The 24,549-nt window shown below is 43.6% G+C and overlaps 1 protein-coding gene across 1 annotated transcript in view; it reads right to left on the bottom strand.

Annotated features, from left to right (window-relative positions):
• Positions 1 to 11,163: 11,163 nt before the first annotated feature.
• The window catches only part of LOC138359667 (mucin-12-like), a 40,364-nt gene continuing 26,978 nt past the window's right edge, over positions 11,164 to 24,549 (bottom strand). The window contains exons 3-5 of the mRNA XM_069319086.1: positions 22,926 to 23,804; positions 16,044 to 16,249; positions 11,164 to 15,691 (exon numbers count right to left, since the gene is read on the bottom strand). Of these exons, the coding sequence (XP_069175187.1) occupies positions 12,124 to 15,691; positions 16,044 to 16,249; positions 22,926 to 23,804 (4,653 nt within the window). The 3' untranslated portion in view covers positions 11,164 to 12,123. The remainder of the gene's footprint in view (positions 15,692 to 16,043; positions 16,250 to 22,925; positions 23,805 to 24,549) is intronic.

Here is a 24,549-nt window from a genome sequence, read left to right on the forward strand (position 1 = left end):
GCCAAAAACCGTGCAATTTTCGCCGCTAGCGGCCAAAAATTGGGCGATTTTTGCCGCTAACTGCCGAAAACCGCGCTATTTTCGACGCTAGCGGCCAAAAACCATGCGATTTTCGCAGCTGGCGGGCAAAAATCGCGATTTTCGCCACTACAGGCCAAAAATAGCGCGATTTTCGCCGCTAGCGGCCAAAAACCGTGTGATTTTCGCCGCTAGCGGCCAAAAATCGGGCGATTTTTGCCGCTAACTGCCGAAAACCGCGCTATTTTCGACGCTAGCGGCCAGAAACCATGAGATTTTTGCAGCTGGCGGGAAAAAATCGCGCGAATTTCGCCGCTACCTGCCAAAAATCGACCGATTTTCGCCGCTAGCGGCTAAAAAAGGGGCTATTTTCGCCGCTAGCGGCCAAAAATGGGGCGATTTTCGCCGCTAGCGGCTAAAAATCGTGCAAATTTCGCCGCTAGCGGCCAAAAATCGTGCAAATTTCGCCTCTAGCGGCCAAAAATCGTGCGAATTTCGCCGCTAGCGGCCAAAAATTGCGCGATTTTCGCCGCTAGCGGCCAAAAATCGGGCGATTTTTGCCACTAACGGCCGAAAACCGCGCTATTTTGCGCAAAAACCATACGATTTTCGCAGCTGGCGGGCAAAAATCGCGATTTTCGCCGCTACCGGCAAAAAATAGCGCGATTTTCGCCGCTACCGGCCAAAAACCGCGCGATTTTCGCCGCTAGCGGCCAAAAAACCATACGATTTTCGCAGCTGGCGGGCAAAAATCGTGATTTTCGCTGCTACCGGCCAAAAATAGCGCGATTTTCGCCGCTAGTGGCAAAAAATCGGGCGATTTTTGCCGCTAACGGCCGAAAACCGCGCTATTTTGCGCAAAACCCATGCGATTTTCGCCGCTGGCGGGCAAAAATCGCTTTTTTTCGCCGCTACCGGCCAAAAACCGCGCGATTTTCGCCGCTAGCGGCCAAAAACCATGCGATTTTCGCAGCTGGCGGGCAAAAACCGCGATTTTCGCCACTACCGGCCAAAAACAGCGCGATTTTCGCCGCTAGCGGCCAAAAACCGTGCAATTTTCGCCGCAAGCGGCCAAAAATCGGGCGATTTTAGCCGCTAACTGCCGAAAACGCGCGATTTTCGCCGCTAGCGGCCAAAAACCATGCGATTTTCGCAGCTGGCGGGCAAAAATCGCGATTTTCGCCGCTACCGGCCAAAAATAGCGCGATTTTCGGCACTAGCGGCCAAAAACCGTGCGATTTTCGCCGCTAGCGGCCAAAAATTGCGCGATTTTCGCCGCTAGCGGCCAAAAACCATGCGATTTTTGCAGCTGGCGGGCAAAAATAGCGCTATTTTCGCCGCTACTGGCCAAAAACCGCGCGATTTTCGCCGCTAGCGGCCAAAAACTATGCGATTTTCGCAGCTGGCGGGCAAAAATCGCTATTTTCGCCGCTACCGGCCAAAAATAGCATGATTTTCGCCGCTACCGGCCAAAAACCGCGCGATTTTCGCCGCTAGCGGCCAAAAAATATGCGATTTTCGCAGCTGGCGGGTAAAAATTGCGATTTTCGCCGCTACTGGCCAAAAATAGCGCGATTTTCGCCGCTAGCGGCCAAAACCGAGCGATTTTCCTCCGCTAGCGGCCAAAAATCGGGCGATTTTTGCCGCTAACGGCCGAAAACCGCGCTATTTTGCGCAAAAACCATGCGATTTTCGCAGCTAGCGGCCAAAAAACCGTGCAATTTTCGCCGCTAGCGGCCAAAAATTGGGCGATTTTTGCCGCTAACTGCCGAAAACCGCGCTATTTTCGACGCTAGCGGCCAAAAACCATGCGATTTTCGCAGCTGGCGGGCAAAAATCGCGATTTTCGCCACTACAGGCCAAAAATAGCGCGATTTTCGCCGCTAGCGGCCAAAAACCGTGTGATTTTCGCCGCTAGCGGCCAAAAATCGGGCGATTTTTGCCGCTAACTGCCGAAAACCGCGCTATTTTCGACGCTAGCGGCCAGAAACCATGCGATTTTTGCAGCTGGCGGGAAAAAATCGCGCGAATTTCGCCGCTACCTGCCAAAAATCGACCGATTTTCGCCGCTAGCGGCTAAAAAAGGGGCTATTTTCGCCGCTAGCGGCCAAAAATGGGGCGATTTTCGCCGCTAGCGGCTAAAAATCGTGCAAATTTCGCCGCTAGCGGCCAAAAATCGTGCAAATTTCGCCTCTAGCGGCCAAAAATCGTGCGAATTTCGCCGCTAGCGGCCAAAAATTGCGCGATTTTCGCCGCTAACGGCCAAAAATTTGGCGATTTTTGCCACTAACGGCCGAAAACCGCGCTATTTTGCGCAAAAACCATATGATTTTCGCAGCTGGCGGGCAAAAATCGTGATTTTCGCTGCTACCGGCCAAAAATAGCGCAATTTTCGCCGCTAGCGACAAAAAATCGGGCGATTTTTTCCGCTAACGGCCGAAAACCGCGCTATTTTGCGCAAAAACCATGCGATTTTCGCAGCTGGCGGGCAAAAATCGGGCGATTTTTGCCGCTAACTGCCGAAAACCGCGCTATTTTCGACGCTAGCGGCCAGAAACCATGCGATTTTTGCAGCTGGCGGGAAAAAATCGCGCGAATTTCGCCGCTACCTGCCAAAAATCGACCGATTTTCGCCGCTAGCGGCTAAAAAAGGGGCTATTTTCGCCGCTAGCGGCCAAAAATGGGGCGATTTTCGCCGCTAGCGGCTAAAAATCGTGCAAATTTCGCCGCTAGCGGCCAAAAATCGTGCAAATTTCGCCTCTAGCGGCCAAAAATCGTGCGAATTTCGCCGCTAGCGGCCAAAAATTGCGCGATTTTCGCCGCTAGCGGCCAAAAATCGGGCGATTTTTGCCGCTAACGGCCGAAAACCGCGCTATTTTGCGCAAAAACCATACGATTTTCGCAACTGGCGGGCAAAAATCGCGATTTTCGCCGCTACCGGCCAAAAATAGCGCGATTTTCGCCGCTACCGGCCAAAAACCGCGCGATTTTCGCCGCTAGCGGCCAAAAACCATACGATTTTCGCAGCTGGCGGGCAAAAATCGTGATTTTCGCTGCTACCGGCCAAAAATAGCGCGATTTTCGCCGCTAGTGGCAAAAAATCGGGCGATTTTTGCCGCTAACGGCCGAAAACCGCGCTATTTTGCGCAAAACCCATGCGATTTTCGCCGCTGGCGGGCAAAAATCGCTTTTTTCGCCGCTACCGGCCAAAAATAGCGCGATTTTCGCCGCTACCGGCCAAAAACCGCGCGATTTTCGCCGCTGGCGGCCAAAAACCATGCGATTTTCGCAGCTGGCGGGCAAAAACCGCGATTTTCGCCACTACCGGCCAAAAACAGCGCGATTTTCGCCGCTAGCGGCCAAAAACCGTGCGATTTTCGCCGCAAGCGGCCAAAAATCGGGCGATTTTAGCCGCTAACTGCCGAAAACGCGCGATTTTCGCCGCTAGCGGCCAAAAACCATGCGATTTTCGCAGCTGGCGGGCAAAAATCGCGATTTTCGCCGCTACCGGCCAAAAATAGCGCGATTTTCGCCGCTACCGGCCAAAAACCGCGCGATTTTCGCCGCTAGCGGCCAAAAACCATACGATTTTCGCAGCTGGCGGGCAAAAATCGTGATTTTCGCTGCTAGCGGCCAAAAATAGCGCGATTTTCGCCGCTAGCGGCAAAAAATCGGGCGATTTTTGCCGCTAACGGCCGAAAACCGCGCTATTTTGCGCAAAACCCATGCGATTTTCGCCGCTGGCGGGCAAAAATCGCTTTTTTCGCCGCTACCGGCCAAAAATAGCGCGATTTTCGCCGCACCGGCCAAAAACCGCGCGATTTTCGCCGCTAGCGGCCAAAAACCATGCGATTTTCGCAGCTGGCGGGCAAAAACCGCGATTTTCGCCACTACCGGCCAAAAACAGCGCGATTTTCGCCGCTAGCGGCCAAAAACCGTGCGATTTTCGCCGCAAGCGGCCAAAAATCGGGCGATTTTAGCCGCTAACTGCCGAAAACGCACGATTTTCGCCGCTAGCGGCCAAAAACCATGCGATTTTCGCAGCTGGCGGGCAAAAATAGCGCGATTTTTGCCGCTACCGGCCAAAAACCGCGCGACTTTTGCCGCTAGCGGCCAAAAACCATTCGATTTTCGCAGCTGGCGGGCAAAAATCGCGATTTTCGCCGCTACCGGCCAAAAATAGCGCGATTTTCGCCACTAGCGGCCAAAAACCGTGCGATTTTCGCCGCTAGCGGCCAAAAATTGCGCGATTTTCGCCGCTAGCGGCCAAAAACCATGCGATTTTTACAGCTCTTTAGTCGGTCCCAATAGTTTAGATGTTTTACTGCGTGGATTCTAGCAGTAAAGGATCTCTGCACGCTCTCCAAGTCAGCAATTTCTCCAGCTTTGAAAGGGGCTGTCATTGTGCAGCAGTACTCCACTCTAGAGAGCACAAGCGTTTTGAAAAGTATCATCATAATAATAATAATAATAATAATAATAATAATAATAATTTTTATTTAGGTAAAGGTACATACATAAAGAGATTTTACAAAGTTTGTTGGCTTTATAGATAGAGCTAGTACATACAATGCCTAAAGCCACTATTACGCAAAGCGTTTCGGGCAGGAAAAAACACTAATGACTAAAGCTTAAAACTAATGGGTAAAAAGAAAAAAATGCGTTGAGTACAAATAAAAATAGAGGTAAAAGAGGGGGGAACATTGTTGAAAAAGCAGCACAAATACAATTACAAATTATTAATGAAAATTACATTCAAACAGTTCCAAACAGTTACATTCAAACATTCAGATGACAAACAATCATCGGTATAGCATCTCTAGTGTGAAAAGTTCTTGTTATCCAACCTGTCATTTTTCTTGCAGTTGTGACGGCTACTTTATTGTGTTCTTTAAAGGTAAGGTCTTCCGACATGAGTACACCCAGATCCTTTACATTGCCTTTTCGTTCTATGTTATGATTTGCCTGAGTTTTGTACGTGGTTTCCGTTTTTATATTTTCATTTTTTCCATAGCGCATGAGCTGGAACTTATCTTCGTTAAACACCATATTATTTTCTGTAGCCCATAGAAAGACCTGATCTACATCTGACTGGAGGTTTGCCGTGTCCTCTATGTTGCCTACTCTCATGAAGATCCTAGTGTCATCTGCAAAGGATGATACAGTGCTATAGGTTGTGTTCTTGTCTATGTCCGATATGAGGATGAGAAAAAGTACTGGAGCAAGCACAGTACCCTGGGGGACTGAGCTCTTCACGGTTGATGGGCTGGATTTTATTTTGTTGACTATTACACATTGGGTTCTGTTGGTCAGGAAATTGTTGAACCATCTGCCTATTTTTCCGGTAATTCCTTTTGAACGCATTTTATGTGCAATAACACCATGGTCACATTTATCAAAAGCTTTTGCGAAATCTGTGTAAATTACATCAGCGTTTTGTTTGTCTTCCATAGCATCTAATGCCATATCATAGTGGTTCAGCAACTGCGACAGGCAAGAGCGCCCTGTTCTGAAACCATGTTGTTCGGGGTTATGGAGATGCTGTGATTCCATGTATTTTGTGATCTTACTTCTTAGTACTCTCTCAAAAATTTCTATGATGTGCGATGTTCGTGCTATCGGTCTGTAATTTTTTGCCACTGCTTTATTTCCTCCTTTATGAAGTGGTGCTATCTCTGTTGTTTTTAGTATATCAGAAATAACGCCAGTATCTAGGCTTTGTCTCTACAGACTGTGGAGGGCCTGTGATAGTGGTTTTTTACAGTTCTTTATGAATATGGAGTTCCAAGAATCCGGGCCTGGTGCAGAGTGCATAGACATACTGTTTATGGCTTCTTCAAAATCCAGTGGGGATAGGGTGACGTCTGATATATGAATTTGATGTTGGTATCATATCCATGAAAAATTCATTTGGGTTATCAATCTTTAGTGTGTTTAATGGCTCGCTGAAAACAGTCGTACTGCTTCCTCAGTAGCTCGCTCATTTCTTTGTTGTCATTGGTGAAAGTTCCATGTCCCTTTCGCAGGGGCCCGATACTAGATGTGGTTTTTTATCTTGATTTTGCATAGGAGAAAAAATATTTCGGATTTTTCTCTATTTCACTGATGGCCTCTTGCTCTCTTTGCCTCTCCTGGGTTTTGTATGATTCTTGTAGCTTCCGTTCAATTGTTTCTATTTCTCTACCTAACCTTCTTCGCCGTTCTTGAGATAGGGTGCGACTCTCAAGTTGTTCCGCGATTCGTTTTCTTCGCCTATATAGGGAACGACGTTCCCGTTCCAATCTGCATCTCTTCCTCTTTTTTCTTAAAGGTATGCGGTTTGAACATATTTCTAGTGCTACTGAGCTTATTTTTTCCAGGCACTGGTTCAGGTTTGCATTTTCTAGCTGTTCTTCCCAGTTTATTTCTGTGAAGTCCTGGTTTATTTGCTCCCAGTTTATCTGTTTATTATTGAAGTTGAATTTGCTGAAATCTCCTCCACCGGGAATCTGGACTGGTTTTGAAGGTCTACTCCCCATGGTTGTCATAACTTCAATTAAGTTGTGATCTGAGTAATAGATATTTGTAATCATTATGTTCCTGATCAATTCATCATTATTAGTGAAAATGAGGTCCAGCGTGTTCTCCTTCCTAGTTGGTTCTACTATTTGCTGGTTTAAGGCAAACCTGTCGCACATCCGTAGCAGGTCATTTGCATGTGCCTGTTCATTTAGGCTACTTCCTGGTATTCTTTCTGATATTACTGTATTAGCCAGGTGCTTCCATTTCAGGTGCCGTAGGTTGAAGTCCCCAAGCAGGATGATGTTCGGAGCTGGATTTGTGAGGTTTTCCAAGCAGTGTTCTATTTTCATTAGTTGGTCTTTAAACTGCTGAGGGTTTGCCTCCGGTGACTTATATACAAGGACAATAACTACATTTAAAATCTCTATTTTGATTATCAGCACTTCCACCATATCATTTGAGGTGTTTAGCAGCTCAGTACAGATGAGTGTGTCTTTGATGTAGAGGCTGACCCACCCTGAAGCCGGTGTTTCCTATCACATCTGAAAAGTTTGTACTCTGAGATCCATATTTCACCATCAAGGTAGTCCTTTGTGTGGATTTCTGTTAGGGCTGCAAACACTGCATTTGCCTCATGAAGGAGACCATCTATAAAGTGAACTTTGTTGGATTTGCGTGTTTTTATACCCTGGATGTTGGCAAATATAAATGATGTTATCGTGTTAGTGGAAGTGCTGGATGCTATACTTGGTGTTAATATCTGAGGCTCTGGTAAGGAGACCACTGTGTTTGCGTCCAGGGTGTGTCGTTTTGGAAGTGATTCGTCCAGTTTTGGTAGTAGGACGGGTGTTGTCTGGTGTAGTACCTGTGTGCTTGTTGATAATTTGAATTCCAGTCTTGTGGGTATCTCCGTTCCCCTCTGTAATCCTGTAGTGGTTCCATCTGACTGTTCCTCTCTCTTATATTTACTACTCTGTTTCTGCCTTCCTCTAAAAAATTTCCAGTAGTGTCATATTGATCTTCCCGTCTATAACGCTGTGTACCTCTCACCTGGAATTCCGGACACTGAAGATTGTAGCATTTTTTGTCCCTAATTGAAAATTGACATAATTTAGGGTGGAAGTATCTACACCCTGTTCCAAAACGGCATGTACCCCTCTCCAACATGTTCCTGCATTTTCGAGGATGCAGAAAATGGCATTTTGCTCCTAATTTTCCATATTTGCATATTCCTTTAGCGTAGAATTTGCAAATGTGTTCCGGTTTTGCGTTTTTCAAGGTATTTATATCTGTGTCTGTCTTGTCTACCTCTTTATTGGTCCATCTCCGTTTTTCGTCCCAATTCCTTCATCTATGTCCTCTGTCTCACTGTTGCTCTCATCGTTTACATTATCTGGCTCTGCAATATTGCTGTTATTTTGTACCACAGTAGTCTCCTCCTCCACACTACTGCTGCGGTTCTCTAAACTATCTGTTCCTGAGTTTTGGTCGTTATCCAATGTTGTCTTTTCCCAGTCCCATGTCTGTTTTTTTTTAAACGACGCTCTTTGTCGACCTAATTGTATTTGTGCTGCTATTTCATCAATGTTCCCCCCTTTTTATCTCTATTTTTATTTGTTCTCAACACATTTTATTCTTTATGCTCAATTAGTATTAAGCTTTAGTCATTTAAGTTTTTCCTGCCCGAAACGCTTTGCGTAATATTGGTTTTAGGCATTGTATGTACTAGCCCTATCTATAAATCCATCATTCTTTGTAAAATCTCTTGTATGTATGTACCTTACCTAAATAAACATATATTTATTTATTTATTTATATTTATTATTTATCCAGCACTGTAAAATTCTTCTACAGAAATAATGAATATAATCTCCTAAGTTATAAAAAAAACGGCTAGAGAGAAAACTTAGGAGATTTTAATATTTTGCATTCGGCCTAACGACAACTAGCCTAAATGTTAACTGTTATAAATTTACTGCTTCTCATTATGAATTTGGTTGCTGTTATGGGGAGTATGAAGTATTAAAGAGATGGACCAACAGCTAGAATCAGGATGCATCAAAAGTAGTGGAGATCAGATAGGTCCGGCCCCCAATAGAACATAAATAATATTAAATATTTGGCTTAAGATCAATGTGTCAGCCTAGAGGTTTGATCACTGATCCCCTACACAGGAAGAATGGATACTCCTTTAAAACTAACTTATTTATTAAACCCTCTTAACAACCCCCATATACATTAACAACAATAACAATAACTTACACTATCTTACTTTAAAAGCCTTGGTCCACATAGGCAGGATGCAAGGTTTTACAATTAGGACAAGCTAGGGTAAAGTCTACTTGTAAAGAACTCTAAAGCTTGAAGCAGCTTGGGGTAGTGAGCCCCACGTGGCACCCTATCACAACACAATCACTTAAGAATGCCCAAAACACTGGCTTATACTACACACACAATATCTATACTACACACATAAGCCTAGCTAGTAGCACGGTTATATAGGAGGATACTTATCTTTGTTGTTATGGACGCTTAAGGAAAGAGAAAGGGGAAAGGAGGAGGAGAATGGAGGCAGAGGCCCACAGGAAGATGTTGTCACCACACAACCAGACCAGAGACGGACAGTGTCCTCCTGCCTCCCACTCGCTTGCTGTCGGACGGAATTCGGCTGATCGTACAGCAGTCATCAATCCAAGTTTACTCAGACCTACCTTACTATTTCCCTTAAACATTCTAAGAATAGCTGATAATTAGTTCACTTATAATTAATCAACAACAACAAGCTCAAGAGTCTGAATGCTCTGTAAGAAACAAGATTCGTCTTACGTTTGGCAAGGGCGACGGGAATAAGGCATACGGTCTTAAGGAGCCAAGATATAAATATTATTGTAATTAAATATCCTTCTCACATGATCCAATTCTATGAATTAATGTAAGGTAATTATTTAGAGCTTAAATTGACCTCTGGTTTCCATCTGAGGAACCCAGGGTCGTAACATTAACTGTCGCCACATGAAAACAGAAAGGAAATAATAGTTGCTGAGCCACGTGTCCGTTAATGGAGAGAACTGTGCAATCCTTCGTCCTACAGCTGCTGCTTGAAAGGTGTTGACAATGGAATTGCAGTTATACTAGTTCTGGGACACGGCTGTTGATTGACAATTTAATGTAGCAACGTTCTTATAGATGTAAGAACGAATAGAAACTGAGCAAATTCTTGCTATGGCGTCTCTCTCTGCAAGTACATAGGTAAGTTATAGCATCGTCTACACCGAGCGGCGTCTTCCTCCTCTCAATTGCGCAGGCGCAACTCTCGATAGGCATATCTCGAGCGTAAATGGATTTATATATATCGGAATTAACTAAGGAAGGAAGAAATTGTGACAAGTATTTATGTCACGTTTAAATCTTTCATATTATAATATAACTCCTCGTAGCGTAAGTCAACTTATTAAAGCTACGTAAATAAATAAGGAATATAAAGTGGAATTATTTTACATTTAAATAATTTCCACTGGAATGTTTAATATCAACTAAATAAGGGAGTTCCAGTAAGCAGTAATGTGCTATGAAAATAAACTTATAAGTAAGTAATTATCCTTAGTAAAGGAAATAATAAACTGGACTCTGTTACAAATCCAACTAAATGTAGAAAGAATTCATGTTTTAGCCTGTCGTTCCTCACGTCGTCACTCTGACTAGGAACAATCTGGCAATATGGCTATTATAAATCATGATGATGATTAATTCTACAAGTTAGTAATTTTAGTAACTACTTGTGGTTAATACAAATGTTGTATAAAAATACAAGAGATGTATGAAACTGTTGGTTATTTCCAACACTCCTCTCTTAATTGCTACTACTGTGATTGTACCCTCAGTGTTTACATCTGAACTGGCCCTGTACTACCATAATTTTTTGAGTAGCTTTCTTACTTTCAAAAGCCCTTTCCAGGTTCAAAATCTTCTCTAGCACTGTCCATGAAGTCATCGATTGTAGATCCACGTTTTCTCCCACCAAGTTAGGGAAAAATATCTCATTTTCTACTGCCATGAACAACTGGTTCCGCACCCGGCCGTCAAACTGTGCTCCGAAGTTGTAGTGGTTAGCCAACGCCTTCAATTCCGCATATAAATCCTGTACGGATTCCTGCTGCGTTTTCGTCCTCTTCTGGAAATCCATCAAACTCTTGTGATATGAAGGTTTCTCCACATAATGACGTTTAAGCAGGGTAATCAGGTCTACATAGGTCATCGTGTGGGGTAGCTGTGGCGTACACAAGTTACCCAGAACACTATATACTTCTGTACTCAGTGAAACTAAGAGTATCGCTTTCTTGTTGGCATCCTCCTTAATCTCACGATACTGAAAGTTTGCTTCCAGCAGGCTGAGCCACAGGTCCAACGAGATCTTGGTGGCATTAAACAGCTCCACTGAGATGAGTGGGGTAGCCATTGCCACACGATGGGTTGCACAACTCACTGTTGTATACCATTCGTCCACACGATGTACCCTGCTCTCTCCTGATCCTCACACTTTGTCTCGTACCCGGGTTCTCTGCCTTAGATGTTTAAAAATCCTCGTCGCCACTGTTACGTTTAAGGCGGAAGAGAAACAATCTTCGTCAACATGGTTTATTGTTAACAACCAACAACAATAACAACAACAGGTATATGGTACTTAACTTACTATTTACAAGGTTATAAATAAAAAAGCATCTGTTCAAAACATGCTATGCTTAACATCTGTTATAATTAAACCTAACACTTGCAACATTGATCATCTTGCTAGACTATGGCTGTGCAACACCCAACAACTTACTATGCAATGTTGCAGGGTAGCCCACGCACGGTGGTAGTCTCCTTTTTCCCTACTCGCCTCCTCCTGGATTATTGTATCCAAGCATGGAGACTACATCTTTAGAAGGACATAGCTGCTCTGGAGAAAGTGCAACACCAGGCATCAAAAATAATTCCAGAGCTAAGTCAACTCACCTCTTAGGAATGGTTGAGGGCCACAGGGCTAACAACAATGCAAACTAGGCATGGCAGGGCAGATCTCATTGAAACTTTTAAAATATTGAATAATTTGGAGGATGTTTATCCGGACAAGTTCTTCAAAAGGTCAGATGTAACACAAACAAGGAGCAACGATTTCATGCTCAACAAGCCACAATGTTGGACTGAGAACAGCAGATGCTTTTTAACCCACAGGGTTATTAACCCATGGAACCGCTTACCCGCAAATGCCAAGAGTCTTAAATTTTTAAATTCAAGCGGAAAAAATCATCAAGGCAAATGGGACTTTTGGCAAGCCACCAGCTTCCTGCCCTCGTCAAGGCCACTAGAGTATTAGTGGCCCTCAGGTAAATTCGGGTAAATTCATGTATTAATTCAATATTGCTGTAAGTATTTATAAATGCAGTTGCAAGTCAATTACAATGATGCACATACTATCACATTATTTGGTAACAATATATTTAGTACCTAAGTTCTGCTCTTATTTATTTGTTGATTAACTTTTAAAGGTATAATGAAACCCATTGATCATCTTATAAACATTATATCACAAAATGTTATACACAATTAATTTTTTTATCTGCTTCATCTCTTTATATCTAGTACATTGGCCTTTTCTTCTCTCAGATGTGGTGACTTGTGATGCCTTGTGAGCCAGAGAGAGTAGAGGCGAGCATTGCGAGCCAGGACGGACAACGTGGGCCGTTGTTCGTCCTGGGTAAAGACAGGTGTTTCGTCTGAGAGGAACACAGGAGGTGGTCCGTGTGTTAGTAGTGAATGGACCGTGTCTACTTTAGAGCCCTCTGGGAAGAGTTGATGAGATTGAAATAGATGACGATGTGGAGTGAGATGGAAACGCTGAGGTCTTGAAAATAGAAGTGAGGGTTGAGGTGACAGCTGTGTGTGAGGGTGAGCGCTGGAGTGTTCCAGGACTTTCCTACCCCGTAAATGTTGCATCAAAGCAATACTTGGGATTCTTGAACCAGTAGATGAGTCAGAAGTGGCTTGCGTACCATTTCTACCACCCACCTCTGAAGACACTACATTAGTCACCTTCACTTCATATAATTTACCTTTTATGGGTGGAAAATGGTGTGACTTAGTGGAAATGAAATTGTTAGCTTGTGTGGAAGAGGCGCCCTTGAGGTTCAATACAGTGCTTTCAACTTGTGGGCGAGATACATCCTCAAAATTACTGGATGAAGAATTGCCAACAGGAATGCTCTTGTTGTGTTGTATGGATGAAGTTTTGCGTGTGGCAGGTGAGGTAGGAAGAGACCCAGCTTTACTACCCGGGAAAACAGATATGGCTGTGTACTGAGGCTTGGTGTCACCGGACGGTACAATGGACGCAACAACAGAAGGTTGCATGGTAACTGATACCAAAGTGTAAGTCTTACCTTCTGCCACTTTTGACTCGTCCAGGCCACTGAACCTATGCATCTGTTGACTGAGCTGCTTAGATAAAAGTGCCTTGAACACTGCCTGATCAGAAGATGAAGGTGGAGGTGAGATGTGGACAACATTACCTTTCTTTGTGATGCTTCTGTTATTGGACCACAGTGTGGGCACTTGAGAAATGTGCGGCTGTCTCGTAGACTTTACTCTGAAGGTTGTGTCTGGCCCTGAGTCTCCGGTTGTGTCTAGCCTTGAGCCACCAGTTGTGTCTAGCCTTGAGCCACTGGTTGTGTCTAGCCTTGAGCCACCGGTTGTGTCTAGCCTTGAGCCACCAGTTGTGTCTAGCCTTGAGCCACCGGTTGTGTCTGGCTCTGAGACACCACTGTGTTTCAGTGGCTCAGCGTCAACACCCACAAATGAATCTATCATGGTTTCTTTTCCCCTAACTGCCATTACTATCAGGTCTTGGTTATCAGTGTATGTAAGAGTCTCTGTGTCTGGGGTCACAGTAATCTCAGAATCATTCATCCATTCTTCACCTACATTTCCACTGGTAACACTACTGTCAACATTGATAAAATAGCCATTTATCTTTTCATTTTCATGAAATTCGCCTGCATATGTGTGCGTAGTGGCGTTCAACATGTACTTTGAAGAATGTTGGTTTGATATCAGTGATGCTAACTTAGGCAATGCTAATTCATCTGTATTCCCGTCCTCAGTATTAAATTCCTCTACGTCTTCATTGGAATAATCTGTGTATTTATAATCTGAATCTACCTGAAGACTTTCTGGAGAGTCTCTTAAATTTACGTCCTCCTTAACTCCATCTTTATAATCCTCGTCTGAGTTGTCACCTACCATCTCAAGATTCAGAGTAGTTTCCGCCTCACGTTTAGACATGTTGACTGCCTCATTATCGGGAGTTTGTGTAGTTGCCTGCTTCTCTTTAACAGGTGTGTCGGTGGTGGTGTCATCAACAGGTGTGTTGGTGGTGGTGTCATCAACAGGTGTGTTGGTGGTGGTGTCATCAACAGGTGTGTTGGTGGTAGTGTCATCAACAGGTGTGTTGGTGGTGGTGTCATCAACAGGTGTGTTGGTGGTGGTGTCATCAACAGGTGTGTTGGTGGTAGTGTCATCAACAGGTGTGTTGGTGGTGGTGTCATCAACAGGTGTGTTGGTGGCGTCATCAACAGGTGTGTTGGTGGTGGTGTCATCAACAGGTGTGTTGGTGGTGGTGTCATCAACAGGTGTGTTGGTGGTGGTGTCATCAACAGGTGTGTTGGTGGTGGTGTCATCAACAGGTGTGTTGGTGGTGGCGTCATCAACAGGTGTGTTGGTGGTGGCGTCATCAACAGGTGTGTTGGTGGTGGTGTCATCAACAGGTGTGTTGGTGGTGGTGTCATCAACAGGTGTGTTGGTGGTGGCGTCATCAACAGGTGTGTTGGTGGTGGCGTCATCAACAGGTGTGTCGGTGGTGGTGTCATCAACAGGTGTGTTGGTGGTGGTGTCATCAACAGGTGTGTTGGTGGTGGTGTCATCAACAGGTGTGCTAGAGTCATCAACAACAGATGGTGTGGTAAGGATGTCATCAATATGAATGGTGATGAAGTCACCAATGGGTGTATTAGTAGAAATATCATCAACAGGTATGGTATGTGTAGCAATATTAGTAGATACTGTGATTAGGAAACCGTTTACAAGTGTGGGGGTTGAGGAACCATCAACAGGTCTTGATGACAAGGTTTCAGGAGGAGTGATGGTGTCGGTGCTTTCATCAACAGGTGTTGTTGAAAAGACATTGTCAGCAGGTGTACTAGAAGACACATCATTAGCAGGTGTGGTGAAGGGGAGGCAAGTGGAGAAGGGCTTGTAGACTGGGGGTGAGGGACGACCCACGGGTATAAGGGAGCCGCCGTGACTGGTGGAGAAGGGCTTGTAGACTGGGGGTGAGGGACGACCCACGGGGAGAAGGGAGCCGCCGTGACTGGTAGAGAAGGGCTTGTAGACTGGGGGTGAGGGACGACCCACGGGGAGAAGGGAGCCGCCGTGACTGGTAGAGAAGGGCTTGTAGACTGGGGGTGAGGGACGACCCACGGGGAGAAGGGAGCCGCCGTGACTGGTGGAGAAGGGCTTGTAGACTGGGGGTGAGGGACGACCCACGGGTATAAGGGAGCCGCCGTGACTGGTAGAGAAGGGCTTGTAGACTGGGGGTGAGGGACGACCCACGGGGAGAAGGGAGCCGCCGTGACTGGTGGAGAAGGGCTTGTAGACTGGGGGTGAGGGACGACCCACGGGGAGAAGGGAGCCGCCGTGACTGGTAGAGAAGGGCTTGTAGACTGGGGGTGAGGGACGACCCACGGGGAGAAGGGAGCCGCCGTGACTGGTGGAGAAGGGCTTGTAGACTGGGGGTGAGGGACGACCCACGGGGAGAAGGGAGCCGCCGTGACTGGTAGAGAAGGGCTTGTAGACTGGGGGTGAGGGACGACCTCCTGGGAGAAGGGAGCCACCGTGACTGGTGGAGAAGGGCTTGTAGACTGGGGGTGAGGGACGACCCACGGGGAGAAGGGAGCCGCCGTGACTGGTAGAGAAGGGCTTGTAGACTGGGGGTGAGGGACGACCCACGGGTATAAGGGAGCCGCCGTGACTGGTGGAGAAGGGCTTGTAGACTGGGGGTGAGGGACGACCCACGGGTATAAGGGAGCCGCCGTGACTGGTAAGGATGGAGTTTAACTCATCCTGATTCACGAAGTATCTGCAAATTTGATTTAATATTAAGATAGTTTAATAGTCCTTGTGTTAATATTGTCTTAAAAGTAAGTTAAAGGCAAGTGCTGCAATTTTCTTTGAATATATTTTAGTGACATTATGTTAATGCACAAAGAAATTACATTAACGTGATGCATCAATGAGAATTCAGCAAGAGCCACGAGGTGGATTCAAACCTATGTTCTGGTTAGTGGTCTGAAGCGTGTGCTTGGAAGCACCCAGAGCATTAGTTCAAATCCTCCTCATGGTTCCTTCTGATTTTATCATTATGTTCATATAATTAGCACATTTTATACACCTTTACATAGCTTCAATAAATACTAGAAGGGGAATAAAACCTGAGTTTGGGTGTGTAACCGCGGTGGTCGGCAGTGTATGTGACGAGCAGAACTTTGCCGTCGGCGAAGTGGACGAAGTAGGTGCCCCGCTGTGAGGTCGGACTGTAGTAGGCATGGTGGCCATGGACCCTCCGGGCCTGCTGGTCCACAACACTGTAGTGCCACTCTTTCTCTCCTGGCCTCACACCACGCCAACTATCCCACACCTGCCGTCAACAACAATGGCAATATGTTATTTATATAGCATACTTAACTGGCGTTGGTCGGTCTGCTGGCTTGTTCTTCGTGTATGATGTATGATGGCTCCTGTTATGAACCTTACCTCCTGTGGAGGTTAGTTTCAAGTATAAAATGTTGGTGGACACAGTGGAGAATTTTGATAGGAAAATATCTACAGCTGATTTCAGGGAGACGAGTTACCAGTTACTCCGCGAGTTACTCCGCCCAGCAAAGTAGTACCTTCTCAGCTGGAGATTGTCAGGAATAATGTGAACTGGAATAGCCTAACTATGTGAGGGAAAAATGGACTCAATCTAAAAGCATGCATGGGGAATATGGTAAATAAAGTCAATAAAGGGTTTGATTGCAAATGAAAAGCATAGAGTATTAAGGGGCGATGACGCAAGAGAGGTGGACGCCATTTTGACTTGAGGGGAGGTGAATCGCAGCCGACCCGGTCCTGCTATTTGAGGGGTTTCTCCGGCCGTACAGTCAGATAAGTCTACCTATGTATTTAAACAGGGATGGAAGATATTGTAGAGGAGTAGTTATGCAGACTTTGGAGGTGTTCTTTAAGAGAGAGTCCAGGGGCCAGATTCACGAAAGCACTTACGAAAGCACTTACGAACGTGTACATCTTTCCTCAATCTTTGACGGCTTTGGTTACATTTATTAAACAGTTTACAAGCATGAAAACTTCCCATTCAACTGTTGTTATTGTTATAAACAGCCTCCTGGTACTTTGGAGCTCATTAACTGTTTAATAATTAGAAACAAAGCCGCCAAAAATTGAGAAAAGATAAACAGGTTCTTAAGTGCTTGCGTAAGTGCTTTCGTGAATCTGGCCCCAAGTTTCCTAGAGGTGTATATATATGCGTCACTGGCTTGATAACTGTGGCTTGATAAGCTGTGTGTACGGTTCCAGGTTTGGGACTTTGAGCCTTAAGGTATCTAGAGCCCGCCAGTGACTTTTCAATAATACTAAATGACCATGTATTGTAAGGATATCACCTTATTGAATATTTTTGAGTGTCTTTGCATATAAATTCGTGTCTATGTAATAAGCTGTTTTCCTTACTCCTTGATTTGCCCTAGGCTCAAATTGCCCTAGGCTCAAATTGCCCTAGGCTCAAATTGCCCTAGGCTCAAATTGCCCTAGGCTCAAATTGCCCAAGGCTCAAGTACAATCATCTATTCCCCTAGACAACATATAAAGGTCCACCACCACTAAATTCTTAATAGGCCTCTGAGACACAGCTATAACAAAAGTTTTTGACACGCCTTCATGAGAGCTCCCAGCTTGACTACGTAAACAAATTCAAACACCTTGGTCTTGGCCATACAGTAGGACCACTGCATGCTCCTACTGTAATCAGACTATGTCGTCAGTATAAAAAGAGGCTCAGGATAAGGAAGGGACCTTAGAGGAAAGCTAACTTTCAAATTTCCCACCAGTCCACCCAGTAGCACATGTGCAGAGTTATTCTATAATCACAGTGAGAAAACGACGTTCTCTAAAAAGATGTAAACAAGCACTAAATACTGTTAAAAAAAATATTTCAAGTACATTCATTGACAGAAAAGCATGTTGAAAAATATGTGTTAAATGTTGTAAACCAATTTTAAAATAAATAAATTAAAAATAAATATATTGAGAGCCAGAAAAAACATTGGAACCCCCGGATAGATGGTGTGTGTAAACAGTGGATATGCTCGTTCACTTCTCTCTTGAGTGACGGCGGCAGTTGGAGGTTCATCCCCTCACTTGTTACGTCAAGTTGCAGGATCGCTCATGTGGTAACTAGTGCTAGTACTTAATGATACTCGTGGTGCCATTTTATACAAGAGTAGGATTAGGATTGTTCATTTACATATTCCCAGTGAAGGCTGGCAAATGTTTGTGTGTTTTCTTCCACCCTATTGTGAACCATTCTGGTGTCCTTGGTTGACCTGGGCCATGCGATATGTTAGAGGTTGTTAGCAACAGTGTCAAAGTCCCAGTGGATAGCAACAGTGTCAAAGTCCCAGTGGATAGGGAAGATTGTGGAAAATTCCACTCACTATATCAATATTATAATCTAAGAAATGTATTGTTTCTTTATTGTTTATTTATTATTGTTTATTATTATTCTTTTCTTTACTGTATTGTTTCTTGTACATGTAAGAAATGTATTATTTCTATATCATATCTATATTTTACATCATAATCATATCAAAATCACATCAGATTTATCTTCTGTATCAAACATCAACTACATCCTTCAAGAACACATAACCACAAGTGTGTGGGGAAGAATCTAGTTCTATAACGAATAATGCTACATGCTTCGAAGGACCAGAATTCTATTAATAATCAAGAGAACTAGTGGCTTATGGATCTCCCATAATGAATACTTTAATGTGATTAAATATATCTAGAGGATTGAACTGGAATATTAGTAATAATTCAGAACTAAAAACTGATCAGTTTCAAACTTCTGATCTGACAGTTTCTGACAAAATCTGACAAAAACTGATCAGTTTCAAACTGATCAGATCAAACTTCATCTATTTAGTTTCCTACACTGAGCTTTAAATTTGCTCTGTACCTAGTGGTACCCAATCTCCTAATTTTTATGTAATATCAAACAACCTTATCATTGTGTTCATTGCTGTCTTCTTTTATGTGCTAGCCATATGCTGTATTGTGACTACCAATTTTTGTCAACTACCATTCAAGCTGTCATTGCAATCAATCTTATATTGTTTCTGCTGTATTGTGCCTACCAAATTGTTGTCAACTACCATTTTAAGCTGTCATTGCAATCAATCATAGCTACCTATGTGCTTTAATATACTGTACCTATAATTTTCTCTCATCTTTTTTTTTTTTCATTCCATGTAATCTGTTATCATTTTTTTTGTCTATAAATTTTGCAAGTATTTACCTCCTTAAAATTTTCTTAGATTAAGGACCTGCCCGAAACGCTGCGCGTGCTAGTGGCTTTACAAGACTGTAATTACCATAATTGTATCCTCACATTCCTTATGTACATTCTTGTATATGCATAAATAAATAAATAAAATAATAAATAAAATAAATGATACCCTACAACTTGGGGGGTTATTCTACAATATGAAATTAATGCACTTCAAATAATAATAAGAAGTAAATACACTTCCATTAATGAAATATTGAGATGTTAATGCACATCCATTAATGAGATAAATCATTCAAATTATCTGGTAAACTGAAAAATTAATAATTTGGTTATCTACAAATTAAACAAGTAAACAGCTTAGCTGTCTAAGATGAACGTAGAGCATGTCCAACGAAGTCAACCCGTTTAATCTTGTTCGAGTCAGCAGCTCTCGAGAAACACGTGAACTCGTAGGCAGAAATTAGTCTTTTTTTTGCCGTTAATCTCACACTGAAATGCAAATATTATGTAAATTCCACTCCAAACCCTAGAATCATTCATTTAATCGTTAATTCTAAATGGATTTGGGGATCAAAGGTACACTTACGTGAGATTTAATGTTGTGGCATAGCGTAACGACAGAGAAACAACCTAAATAAATGATAAAGACCTGTACAATTTAGTAAAGATACTTCATCCATGCCGAACATGGTTTTCGTAAATAACTGAAGTTGCAGAATCAGTCTGGAGCCTGTAGATAGCCAGATGATCCGAATTGGGACCGATGTCAATAAGAAAACTTCAGAATACCTCAACAATGGCGGTTCTCATGTGTCTCTCCCTCTTCGTCCCTGGTGGTGCATGCGCAATAGCTCCCAAGGCCGGGATCCCGAGCATAAATCATAATATTCACTTAATGTTCAGTAAGGAAGGAGATGGGGTATGACGAATATTTACATCATAGATTAATGTATTATGCGGCAACAAATATTTTCTCGTAGTGCATGTCAATTAATTTAGACGATATTAAATGAACGAGAACGATTCAGAGTGGAAATTCGGCTTTTCATTTCATTCATTAGAACACTTGATCATAGCTGTATAAATGAATTCCAGTAAACGGTGATATATTTACTAACTAAAGGTGAATCTATTAATAAACGATTATCTTTAATAAAAGAGCAAAATAAGGCTGGATTCTACGCAATCTGGTTTTTTTTTTTTTTTGCAGGAATATTCCTGCACTGGCCCTAAGCCTCTGGCTGGCCCACTAAGTGTGGCTTGTTTCTGTTTTACTTGGGCGGAGTATGAGTATTTATGACTCGTATGGTCGCTTCAGTAAGATTTTGCCATATGTGTTTAACAACTTCTTCTGCTCTGTTGAATCTAAGTTGAAATCTTAATGGGTTTGTAACTGTGCACTGTGTTAGATAATGTTCCAGTGGTCTGTCAGGCATTTCTCCACAGTGTTGACATTTCCTCACATCTTCCGGAACCTGTAAGCCTATTTCCCATGCACATGGGTATCCAAGCCTGATGCGATGTAAGTGTACTTCTGTTGCTCTACTGTTCCCTTTCATCAAACTAAGTGGTTCATAGTTGGTTGAATTCTTGTACCTAAGTGATAGTGTACCCCATACCCATCCTGTGAGAGGTAATGCACCCCATACCTATCTTCTGAGTGATAGTGCACCCCATGTGGGAAAAACCTGCTGGGATTGATATGAGAGGAGAACTACCAGGGACTTGTACTGAACTAAATTAAAAATTACTCTCTGCAAAGTAATTCAACTAAAATCTCTAGCTAGGGTCGAAAATCCTAGCTCCTCTTTTCCTAATGACAGATTGTGGGCTGTAAGAGGCAGGTGAGGTGAATGAATTAGTTGTTAGGTTGGTTGAAGATCCACAGTCCACCTGCAGACAGCTATCTCACATTAACTTGTATAATTTCATACAAGGATAAGATTTAATAAATTCAGTTCTATGACTGAAGACTGGTTCTGTTTAAATCAGAGATTGAAACAAGTACATAGTCTAGCCTAGCACCATAACTATCAACAGCCAATATATTCTTATACTATAAACAACAATTTAAATTGTAGAAATATGATAAATGACCTTAAATGTATTCTAAGTACTGTTAACTAGGTACTGTTAACTAAGTATTAGAAATTATATTCAATTAAATGAACTTATATAATAAATTAAAGATAACTAAGCAAGCAATTGTTAACTTAATTTATATATTTAAGTATATCTACAGATATATTTATTTATATGAAGAGGTTCAATCAGCTTGATTGAATCTTTTCCTACACAATGGACACTCGTGAGGTCTTGGTTAATGTGACTAATGTGAATCTTTTACCACAAAAGGGACACTCATGAAGTTTTGTGCTTAAGAGAAGATTCAACTGCTGCACTACAATATTAATAAACTTACTGAAATATGAGGCATTGCCTTGCTCTATAACCGACAGACAGACTTGTTTAATGTATTAAAGTTACACAAGCATAGAATTGGCCAATTAATATACTAAATAACATCAATATACTTCTCTGACTGCCGATGTGGCTGTCTGACAGTGTGCCAGACTGAATAACTCTCTATTGTCGAGTTAGGCACGATACTTTATGTCATAGCTTTGCTGTATGATGATCTAGTAGCGTTGCTACGTGAATGCCCTTAATTGCAGTTGCAGAAGGATGAGGGTGGAGGTGGAGACAGTATCACTGTGAGCTCCACTATACACTCTTATTTGATATAAATGTTCTAGGAATTTTCCTTGTAGATATTGTCCAGGTATTCCCCCAGTTCTAGAGAGTAATCACTGGTGATAAAGATAATTCGATAAGGTGTCCTGAGCTAAGTAATGTTCGCAAGACACTATAACACTTGTTCACTCTTTTGTCAACAAACACGTTCTGCCGCAGGGTGTGGTGGGTGCTTCTCTCCCAGCCATCGCCCCCCCCCCCCCCATGCTCCCAGAGCACGGAAGCCTTTTAATGAATATTGATTGATTATTTTTACTGTTTAGACGTATGATTGAGATAAGATGTGATTGTAATATAATTAGATACAGGATTTAAAGATTATAAGTAGTACTTGATAGTACCACCGATTCTTATTAAGGATTCGATTTATAATCCCTACCGGATACTGATTAATGTTCCAATAATTTTTCAATTAAGAATCCTTCTAGAAGCTTCTGGATCCTTGAGAGATCATGCACAAAGTCACGTAGGTATCTATAGGGCCCTATGGAGTACGTGATCATAGTGGCATTGTCATCTAGGATCAAGTTGTATAATGAATCTATAGTGATTCTGCTATGAGTTTCATATGATTTTGATATGATATAGATATGATATAGAAATAATACATTTCTTAGATAATAATATAGATATGGTGGGTAAAATTTCCCACACTCCATACCCATCCCGTGAGTGGTAGTGCACCCTATATATACCCATCCTGTGAGTGGTATATCACTCCATACCCATCCCGTGAGTAGTATATCACTCCATACCCATCTTGTGAGTGGTAGTGTACCCAAAACCCATAAAGTGAGTGGTAGTGCATCCCATACCCATCCTGTGAGTGGTAGTGCTGTATAAACTACAATATCGAGCAGTGGATATTGGGGGTAGGGCGTGCAATACGGTATCCAGATAATGGTGGTGGTGGATAAACTCGTCTAAAGTTACTTAAACAGGTTTGTGTTTGAAAGATTCTGTAAATAGTTACACAAAACATACTTACTGAATATTTTGGTTGTTGCTGAGGAGCCCTGAGCTTGTGCACGCTAACTATGCCAGGTGTGTGGAGTTGATGGCGGGTGTCGCCTTGTCTCCAGAACCCCAGCAGTTTTCTTCCGAGGAGAGGACGAGGCCCGAGGTTGGTGGGGACCGCTGCTCTCTCTCCTGCACTTGTTGGCTCTGCCAGTGTGGCGCGCTCTTTTTCTTGGTTCATCACACTCTCTTCTTTCTCTTCTTGGTTGCTGCTCTCATCTTCCTCCTGGCTCTTGACCAGCCTTTCATCTTCCTCCTGATGGATGAACGTGCTCTCACTTTCCTTCCGTGAGTGTTTGAGCTCATTTAGAGATTTGGTGCTTTCTTTCTTTGGTACATTGTCTAGCGTCAAGCTCTGAGGTAAGCCAGGAGGTGCAGTGTCTAGCGTCAAGCTCTGTGGTAAGCCAGGAGGTGCAGTGTCCAGCGTCAAGCTCTGTGGTAAGCCAGGAGGTGCAGTGTCCAGCGTCAAGCTCTGTGGTAAGCCAGGAGGTGCAGTGTCCAGCGTCAAGCTCTGTGGTAAGCCAGGAGGTGCAGAGTCCAGCGTCAAGCTTTGTGGTAAGCCAGGAGGTGCAGTGTCTAGCGTCAAGCTCTGTGGTAAGCCAGGAGCTGCAGAGTCCAGCGTCAAGCTCTGTGGTAAGCCAGGAGGTGCAGAGTCCAGCGTCAAGCTCTGTGGTAAGCCAGGAGGCGCAGTGTCCGGCGTCAAGCTCTGTGGTAAGCCAGGAGGCGCAGTGTCCGGCGTCAAGCTCTGTGGTAAGCCAGGAGCTGCAGTGTCCGGCTGCAGTTCGCCAGGATGTTCAGGGATGTGGCCAAGGTATGGAGTGCTGCTCACACATCCCCACAGTGGTATGATCTGAAAATATAAGCAACATTTGAGATCTCCAACAGATTACAAATAATGTTATATCTATGGTACTTTTCACAAAACAGCTGCTTGCATGAGCAATGTTTACGAAGTGAAACTTGCTGTGATGTGTATTATCGGGGTCGTTCTCCACTCACAATCGAGAAGTGCGGGTTCGAATCACGGGAGGGACAGTACTCTATCCCTCTGGGCGAGTACTCTGGACCGAAGCCATCAACTAAATCCAACCACTTACCAAACCATTACACCTTTCTTAAATATGACGGCTTTCTTTATATCTATTTAACAGTTAACGAGCTTGCAAACTTCACAATTCAAGGTTAATATAAACACCCTGGCAGTGCTTCAGAGCTCATGGACACCCTGGCAGTGCTTCAGAGCTCATAAACATCCTGACAGTGCTTCAGAGCTCATAAACACCCTGGCAGTGCTTCAGAGCTCATAAACACCCTGGCAGTGCTTCAGAATAAACACCCTGACAGTGCTTCAGAATAAACACCCTGACAGTGCTTCAGAGCTCATAAACACCCTGGCAGTGCTTCAGAGCTCATAAACACCCTGACAGTGCTTCAGAGCTCATGGACACCCTGGCAGTGCTTCAGAGCTCATAAACACCCTGGCAGTGCTTCAGAGCTCATAAACACCCTGGTAGTACTTCAGAGCTCATGGACACCATGACAGTGCTTCAGAGCTCATAAACACCCTGGCAGTGCTTCAGAGCTCATAAACACCC

This window comes from Procambarus clarkii, chromosome 92, assembly GCF_040958095.1.
Source record: "Procambarus clarkii isolate CNS0578487 chromosome 92, FALCON_Pclarkii_2.0, whole genome shotgun sequence".
Lineage (NCBI taxonomy): Eukaryota > Metazoa > Arthropoda > Malacostraca > Decapoda > Cambaridae > Procambarus > Procambarus clarkii.